Source organism: Nymphalis io, chromosome 4, assembly GCF_905147045.1.
Source record: "Nymphalis io chromosome 4, ilAglIoxx1.1, whole genome shotgun sequence".
NCBI classification, from domain to species: Eukaryota; Metazoa; Arthropoda; class Insecta; order Lepidoptera; family Nymphalidae; genus Nymphalis; species Nymphalis io.
The window spans coordinates 3107385-3117476 of record NC_065891.1 but is presented as its reverse complement, the minus strand read 5'-3'; the positions used below and the strand labels follow the sequence as shown (position 1 = coordinate 3117476).

Sequence of the window (10092 nt, the reverse complement as noted above, 5' to 3'; positions counted from 1 at the left end):
AGACAGTAGCGAGTATCTTGCCCTAAATGCTATGTTACTGTGATTTTGTTGTTAACAAAATAAAAAAATATAAGCAAACAATTGTTTTCAATTTTTTAAAACTGGCTGTTCAAATCATTTAAATATTAACAAATCTTAAAATTCATAGCGTTACCGTACATTAGGTAATAGCTTCATTGTATAATAGTACCGTAACTAAATCGATATAAGCACTTAAATTAATGAATATCAAAATAAATATTGTCATTCTATGTGACGATCTTCTGAGTGATTCAAGAAATTCAAAATGCTTAAAATATATTCAAAATACTTTAATAGAATATTTTTTATCGACGTAATTTCGATATTTCGATTAATGTTCGGTTATTATACTAATTTTTTTTCTTCGAAAATAGTGTGTACGTTATTAAGAATTTATTGTTTTACATATTTTGTTGGATCTTTATCAATCACATATTGGTATATATATATAAATGCATTCAATACAACGGTACTTTTTATGATTCTAATGAATTCACAGTTTGTTACTGTTATTTTAACATCAATGGTCACAAAAGATGATGCATTTACTAAATTCTGTAGCAATCTTATCAACATAGATAAAATAATCGGTTTGAAAAGAAATTTAAAACTAAACATAACGAGTTTCTTAATTTTTTGTTGCTTTGGAATTAAGTTCTTTATAATTATACGGTATCTATATTATAATCCAAATTCCTGGTCTATTTGGACCAGTATAGTAATAGCGAATACAACTACGAATCACCTTAGTCATATCACAAAGACAGCAATGTTCGAATTGTTTTTATATAGAATAAAATATATTACAAGAGATTTAGAAAATAAATGTTACAAGGGAAGGTTTTCTAACGGAGAAAAAATATTTACTCTAAGAAGGTTTTTGCTTATTTACAAACATATACTGAATAACTTCGGAAATAATAATAAACCTTTGAAATTTGAGGTATGAGTAAATTTTGATATTTTCGTACATATATTGCTTATTTTGTCTGGATAACAGTCTGTCAAGTCTTTAGCATTTTCATATTTCATATTGCTTATCAAATTCCTTGCTCTGACACTTTCATAATTCTAGGTATAACGTATATATTCATTAATATCTAATAAAATAATTTGGTCATGGTTCATTGTCACTCGATAATTTTAAGCCGAATTGATAATTTCGTCGATTAGTAGCTGTTTCAAGAATATCAATTATTGTTCTTTTGTTTTCTTCGATTTTGTGATGTATTATACTGGTGGTAGGGCTTTGTGCAAGCTCGTCTGGGTAGGTACCACCCACTCATCAGATATTCTACCGCAAAACAGCAATACTTGATATTGTTGTGTTCCGGTTTGAAGGGTGAGTGAGCCAGTGTAATTACAGGCACAAGGGACATAAAATCTTAGTTCCCAAGGTTGGTGGCGCATTGGATATGTAAGCGATGGTTGACATTTCTTACAATGCCAATGTCTAAGAGCGTTGGTGACCACTTACCATCAGGTGGCCCATATGCTCGTCCGCCTTCCTATTCTATAAAAAAAAAAAAAACAATTAAAGCTCAGTGTCTATTTTTCTAGACAATTTTTATGTTTTGGTTTTTTTTTTAAAAACTCTAATCTAAAACTAACAAAAAAATTTATTACTTTTAGTTTCTGTCTTTCTTTTATCATAGACGATATGTTTATTTCGTTTTTTAACATCTATATTATTTTTAGTACTTTTCGTATCTTCCAATAGAAGTGCTACTTACAAGACCACATCACTTGCTTGTTATCTTATTTTGTCTTTATAATTAATGATTACGATTTTTGCGATGGTTTCTCTAGAGCATTCTATTTTATTTTATTCCTTGAGAATGACTTATACTTTCTACATTATCCTATTAGGACTTTACAGTTGTCATAGGACAGTGTTGAAAATAGTGTTTGTTTTATATTGTAAGAGCCCACTTGAAGTTTTTACATAAATTTTAATAATATATAAATAAAACATATTTTTCAGATGTTTATTAATTTGATTTTTACATTCGCGAGAATAATTATATGCATTCGCTTTGGAATAGTCGTGTATATTTCTGACGTGAGTAAAAAACTGTTTAAATTGAGTGAAATGTGTAAAGATAATATATAAATGAATTTTATAATACGAAGTCGCAATGTTTTTAAAATTATCCACAGATGATGCTCTCAATTTAAGTTTTTATCAATAATTAATTTAATAAAAAATATCATAAGAGTAAACTAAAGCTAAAATCAATACATTTATAATTCATTTAATTATGAAATTTCTAGAGATCTATAGAAGTGACTTTTAATTTAATAATCGAAGCACTCATAGCTACGGCATTGATGACGTCATCGGCTTTGATAGCAGAGATGATTTTAAATGAATACGATACAATTAAAGAAATATGTGGATATCTATTAATATCATGTAAAGGTAATGTGTATTGGCTTATAATAATGATGTCCTTTTTTGCGAATTTGCAACATGGGACTTGATTTATAAAATTAGAAGGATCGAGAGTGATCAGGCGCAGGACCAATAGCATCACATAATACGAGACCAGAGTGTGACACTACCAACATTTTGTTGAGTATAAATCATTTAGGAATGGGTTTTATATTTTTGTAAGTCCGTATATAAAATCTTCTATTCTAAATTCTCAAATCTAAAAGTTTTGGAATGTTATCTCTTAAGGATTCGTTATATTTTTGTGTTACAGATAAAATACAATGTGCGATATTATCGTTAGAAACAGTTAGCAATAATTATATGACAAAAACAAATGATATCAGTCCATTTATTAAAAAAAATGTGTTATTATTTTCTACTTATATTTTATTAGCTAATATTTACTAATAAAATAAAGTTGGTCTTAGGCTTACCGATTTAACAGACTCCAGTGTTGTAATTTACATAAATACATGATTTGTGTCTTTTACGTATGTAATAAAAAATATGGTTTTCATACATAAATAATGAAACAATTTTAAGCAATAATTATAATGGCGGTATAAGAAATAAAATTGTTTTATATTCCTTTAAGTTCATATTGCACGTTTATGCATACATTTAAACTCAATTTAGATTCAACGAATTATAACTTATTGAAATTATATCCATGCACAATTAATATTTATAGAGAATGTTTGCTCAGGGAATAGTACTCTTATCTAGGTAGGTATCACCCTCAGATATTCTACCGCTAAACACCAATACTTACTATTGTTGCTTTTTAGTTTGAACAGTGCGCGAGACAGTGTTACTACAGGTACAAGGGATATAACATCTTCGTAAAGAATTGTTAATATTTCTTAAATCTTAAATGTATGTCAATTGAAAAATAGTCAATATCACTTAATATCACTTGGCCTATTTTTCAGTCCGCGTACCTATAACATAAAAAAATAACAAGTCATGTCAAGTCAGTCATGGTATTACAAAAGTATTCGTGTTTCATTCTAGGTTAACTGTTTAGTCGAATTTTTAGATGCACTGTTTTTAGAATAAGAATAACGTAATCACACATATTCTAAATTAACTTTAGCTTTTTTATACTTACAGATGAAGACTTTCGTGAAATGATCTATGAAGCTCTAGAATACTTGGAGACGCGCCCGCCAAGATACATGATTTGGCATGTATTCCCGATCGATATTAATTTAGTCACAGGATTAATAGAGCTATGTACAACATATATCATTATTCTTTTGCAATTTCGATATTAATACATAAAATATGAAAATATAAGTGATCTGTTTTTATGTGTTACTTCAAGTTATCATTTGTACTTAATATATGTATATCATTATAAAAATGTTTACACTATAGACGCACTTCAACAAATTGATATAAAATAAAATAGTGTAATTTTGTTGTAACTATTATCTGCGTGATTAATAAATTCATATTGGGTTAAAAAATGTTAAAAACAAAACAATTCTTAAAACAATTTCTTTCGAAGCTTTTTAAAATTTGTGTATGCTACAATATTGATATATGTTTTATTTGTATTTTTTTTGTTGGCTTTATAATTAACTATTGTGATATATATAAATGCTTCTTTTGCGAAATACAATTTGTATTATTATTATTGTACCTCCAACGTTCTCAATAGGCAATACTTTCTTTGAATTTTATACCTACTTGTAATTGTATTGAAAGGAAAATAATTATTTCCTTTCCATCGCGGAACCCCTGCTATTAACAACGTTATAGGATGTAAAATATTTTTGATAAAAGATTCTGCATTGGATTTAATCTGAATAAATAAAAAGTTAAAATATATTTATATATTTAGGATTTAGAAACAATTAAAAAAATACAATGATCTTACATATTATCAAATCATTTAATGATAAAACAAAAATACAAGACTAATATCCTCATTTAAATGAATTTAAACGTAACCTTAATGCCAAAAAAACGAAATAAATAAAACACCAATCACTTATACAAACAAAAATCATGTTTTTGCATATGTAGTTTTTATAATTACTTTTACAAACTCTAGTTATAATTGCGACCACTCACAAATCACGTCGACAGCTATCGTACTCTACGAAAGCCAATGAGCAAATTGCCTATTATTTTGCGTACACCGCCTGAATATATATATGTATATATATAAGTAACAGTCTAAAAATGTCTCACTGCTGCATTCTCCCTCTTCTCCATCTCTTGAGCAGAATTTTTGAATTTTATGCTACCAAGAAGACCACCACCCTCAACGCCGATTCTATAATAATATGATACAATAAAGTGGGTAGTATAAAAAACCTTTTCCAGGAAAAAACACATATGCGTGCCAACTCTCATGTTAAGACTCTCAGCGGTTAAACTAGGTCTACTAATTTGAAACATTCATATATGTCACCTCTAGGGTGGCCGAGACGAACATGTGAGCGTTATCATGGGAGTCAGACATTGCGGTTCGATAGGATTGAAACGTATGACAGTTCTTAGCGTTAATGACCTATCTATCTTTTCTTTTTTTCGAGCTTGATGATAGAGCGATGCTGCCGGTACTTCGGCTTCGCACCGCGCTTAATTTTGCGACTATATCAATACCGTCTCCGACAAATATGTCGATTTAAATGGATTGCCATCTAAATGGCCGCTATTGTCGTCCAACATGTTGATTTTATTAAATCAGTCAGTGCGCACGTCCGGCGCTGGCTTGGGCGTTGTCCCGAGAGCAGGAGACACTTAGTCATTCAACAAACGATTACATGCACTACTGACAGATAAACCATTATAATTTTACATTTCCATCAGTCGGCTGTATATAAAATAGGTACCCTTATATTTTCACAACTTGACAACTGACAACCTATAAGACGTCAATCACGTTGTGTGGTGTTGCCATTCTAATTTAACCCGCGAAAATTTATTATCTCTAACATATATATATATTTCTGTCCGAAAATTCTCAGTAGCAGCCCGGAGTCTGGAAGTTGGAAGTGTGTACCCTTCCGTGCCTCGGAAAGCACGTAAAGCCGTTGGTCCTGCGCCTGAACTCTTTTCGGTCGTTTTGGATTGCCGTCCCATCGGATTATGAGAGTTAGGGAATAGAGAGTGCACTTGTGTTTGCGTACACACTTGTGCACTATAATATATCCTGCGTATAATAAGTGATTTATATTATTTTATATATTTATAAATAGAAGGTACGTAATTTTACATATTTGTGTTATGGTTTATTTAAGTATTTATATAACAACAATCGTTTTCTACTTAACAGGTGTAATTTAAATATATATTATTACGTAAGGTACGCTATAACCCAACCTTGTATACTACGGAAAGTTTTCGTAATATAAATTTAATCATGTAGCCGAAGCCCAAGCGATTAAATGAATTTCCAGTCGATCAACTTTGTCGTAAGCTTGTTATTTGCGTCGGGTGGACTTGACTATTTTTAACACGCTTAGCCTGTAACCTTGTCAAAAACATCAACGCGGTGATCCAAATTTTAGCATTAACAACGAATTTGAATAAAATATGTTTGAGTATGTTTTGGAATAGGATTTTTTTTATAGAATAGGAAGGCGGACGAGCATATGGCCCACCTGATGGTAAATGGTCACTAACGCCCATAGACATTGGCATTGTAAGAAATGTTAACCATCGCTTACATCACCAATGCGCCACCAACCTTGGAAACTAAGATGTTATGTCCCTTGTGCCTGTAATTACACTGGCACACTAACCCTTCAAACCGGAACACAACAATGCCAAGTACTGCTGTTTAGCGGTAGAATATCTGATGAGTGGGTAGTACCTCCCCAGACGAGCTTGCACAAAGCTCTACCACCAGTAGCACTAATACTTTCACTAGTTATAAAAGTTAATACAATCTATTTTGAAACTAGTAAAGAATGAAACTCACAGCATTTATTTAAAACCAATTTAACATTATTTTACTATATTGATAATTTATATGCTTCTCCTTATCACATACTATAATATTATTATAAATTAAATGAGATTCATTTATTTAGTCATTAATTTAATTTAAGAATTTTAGGTTTAACAAATGAAATAGGCCAGTTGCGTAGTTCAGACAAAACCGAAGAATCATCGCTGACTTTTCTCGGAGATTAAGTGGTGAGGAAACCTGCATCGGTCGTATGAAATTCTATTCGTCCGTCGTTTGTAAAATGTTCTGTTTGAGTAACTTTGTTATTATTATTTTTAGGAGAAGTCACATCACCTCATTGAACTTGAAATAAATTCACAAATATTAGTATTAATTAATTATTCAAATCCCCTCAAATTTGAGTTCACACTCGACAAGAATGACAGCTATTTGTGTATATTTTAGTATCTGGTCCTGTTCCATGTCATACTTTCATTAACAAATTGTATAGATCTTTGTAGACTTGTAATTATCATTTTCGCGAAGCTAAATAAGCAGAGAGATTGCTCACCAGTGCAGACTAATCATCATTTCTCTTGGTTTTTATTTCATTTTTAATTCTGTAAAATAAATTTTATACGATTTCAATTTTAAACTAGGAACTGAAAGCACAGAGCGAACACGACGCATGTTACTAATTGAGTTTCTGAGTTTATAAATTAGTAAAACTTTGTCTTATACTCGTTTTCAGAAGTCAATTCAGTTATGTTTATATATACGTCCTTATATTAGGTACCTACATATGAAATTAGCGTTTTATCGTACTTACTACACTTTGATCTGAAATATCTCCTCTTTGGTTAAGAATTCCAAGTTCAAATTTATAAATCCATTTACATTTACTGGTACATTTGAGTTTTGAAAACATTCATTTGTTTTTTCCTCATTAATTTTTTCTTTGGCGTCGCTTATTAGCGCACAATAGAAAACATGAAATATCGGTATATTTACGAGTACGAGTTCTACCGTGGCACCAGTGCTGCAGAAACAGCTCGAAGGATTAATGATGATGTGTACGGTGCTGGTGTCGCAAAAGAAAGCACGGTACGTTTTTGGTTTCAACGTTTTCATTTTGGAAATCTCGACCTTCAGAACCAACCCCGTAGACGGCCGGCGACTAAAGTGGAAAATGAAGAATTAAAGGTTATTGTGGAAGCGGATCCCTCACAAAGCAATTCAGAGATTGCTGCAGGCTTCAGGGTAAGTGATAAAACTGTATTAATCCATTTGAAGCAAATCGGGAAAGTAAAAAAACTTGAACGATACCCATCTCATGAATTGAGTGAATCGAACTTGCAAACCCGCATCGACTGCTGTGTTATTTTGCTCAACCGACACAATAATGAAGGGATTTTAAATCGAATCATTACTTGTGATGAAAAATGGATACTGCACGATAATCGGAAGCGCCCGTCGCAATGGCTGAACCCTGGAGACTCAGCCAAATCCTGTATTGACCACGGGATTGTTGATATTTCTTTCATCGTTATTAGTGGTGGTGACCACTTACTATCAGGCCTATTTGCCAGTCTTTCAAATAAAAATTAATATTAGTTTGAAACATAAAATTAATTGAATTTAATAAAACCGTTGGGAAAACTTCATTAAAAACAAAAAAAATCTAAATCGTTACCTCACTCGAAGTTATTATCAGCTCTAAAGTATTACGAGGTCTATTCGCTATCACAAAAGATTGATGGTTCGTGGCTTTCACGGGACTACTTCATTCACTCCGAGATACAAATGGCCGACGTGTTCAGCAAAACGGATTGGCTGTAAGGAGCTTGCGGACTTATTGGCCCTTTTAAACATTCCACTAATAGCACGCACGATCCACGTTTACACGCGAGCTTCCACTTCGAAAATGTTTTATCGCTTGTTTGTGAAGGTTTTAGTTATCTGTGCCCTAACCAAAAGTTAAACTTCAATGATTTAACCGATTTAGATACATTTGATATTATATTTAATTTATATAACAACACTGGTGGTGGACAAGCCTTTCTACTAAACATATAATAGTATATACTTCGTATAACTGAATTCCGCCTTAAAGTTTGAGCTGAAGGGCTTAGATTTAGTAATATTAATAATTATATTTGTTATTGCATGAATGAATACGAGAGACGCACCGATGGTTAGAATTCGTGAATCATAAACAATGATCACGCGTTCAAATTTTACAAGCAACACTGATTTTTCGGGTACTTAATTTGTTTTTACAATTCATGTCTTGCTCAGTGGTGAAAGAAAACTTCGCAAAGAAACCTGCATGTATCTAATTTCACTGAAATTCTGCCTCATGTGTATCATGTTATATGTTATTTTTATATATTATACAAACTTGGAAACTTCATCTAGAAGATATGGATTATAGGCTATGTTTCCATTTTTAATCATCTTCGATTACTATATAAGAAATTTTGTTTTGACAAATACCTACTAAATAATAAAATATATTTATTAACGTAAAAAATAAATGTGATAGGTTTTTTTCATTTAACATCAGGTCAAGTAACTAACAATAATGAGCTTAAATTACAAAATTAATTTTCCTGAATCCAATGCGTCATTGCTCAACGAAATGAAAAATATGTAAAGTTCATATTTTCAGCAGACCAAATAGCATCCCGAATGTTTTTTACAAAGTTTTGAAAACTTCTAATTCAAACTATTAATTTAATAAAACTATTCTATATCAGTTATTTATTCTTATAACATATTTACAAAGAATTTACATTAAAACTAAAAGCGTTGGAACGGCGTTTTTAATCAAGCGCTTGAATTATTTAGGCATGGTTGAAGCAGGGTGTCGACGTTTATTTTTGTTTATTCCAGAACGAATTTTAAATTTTTAGAACATGTGAAATATTTATGTACACAAAATTTGATACTCGGATTTACCCTGCTTCGATATTTAAATCACTATGGACATGATTTATTAGGAACTCTAATATTTAAATATATATATTTTTTTATTTTCAGTGAAACAATTGTTACGAATGTAGAATAAAGTATCAATGAATAAAATGTCGACTCCATACAACAACAAGTTTCAATTTGTTATATTGACTGTGACCTATTATGTGAATTTGACTGTCTGGACGGTCTAGTGGCTAGATATAAGGCCACAGAACCTGAGGTCCTGGGTTCAAACCCCGGTCGAACCAATAAAAAGTCATTGGGTTTCTTTGTCTAAAATTCTCAGTAGCTGCTCGGAGTCTGAAACATGTGTGTACATCATGTGCCGTTGATCCTGCGCTTGAACTCTTTCCGATCGTGTCGGAATTGCCGTTCCATCGGATAATGAGAGGAAAATAGAGAATGCATCTGAGTTTACACGCACACCCCTACACTATAATATATCTTGCGCAGTTGGCTAATCGCTCTTGAGATTGGCCGCAGTGGCTGAAATCGGTCAAGAGTACATCATCATCATTATGTGAATTGTCACAAAATGAACCCGATTTGTGTCCTAACAATTTATTTTTTTAAAAGTAAAATCTATTTTTGCCTCTAAGCTGCCGAAATGAAAAAAAATATATCATACCCTTATTTACTTAGTAGAAACAAGAATAAAAAGTATAATTTAACAAATAAAATATTATAATTGTATAGACAATATTGAAATGCACCATTCAAGAAATGTTTTCTTATTATGTGATGT

At 31.3% G+C, this 10092-nt stretch overlaps 1 protein-coding gene across 1 annotated transcript; it reads left to right on the top strand.

Annotated features, from left to right (window-relative positions):
- Positions 1–790: 790 nt before the first annotated feature.
- Positions 791–3735, top strand: LOC126781893 (uncharacterized). Its single transcript, XM_050507014.1, has 2 exons — positions 791–848; positions 3572–3735. Exons 1-2 carry the CDS (start codon positions 791–793, stop codon positions 3733–3735), a joined length of 222 nt encoding a protein of 73 aa, XP_050362971.1.
- Positions 3736–10092: the final 6357 nt, after the last annotated feature.

Excerpts from the sequence above, each read along its gene's own strand:
- LOC126781893 (XM_050507014.1), top strand. The coding sequence starts at position 791 with ATGTTCGAATTGTTTTTATATAGAATAAAATATATTACAAGAGATTTA. Across the intron at positions 849-3,571 it reads AAGAGATTTAGAAAATAAAT|ATGAAGACTTTCGTGAAATG; the intron begins GTTACAAGGGAA and ends TTATACTTACAG.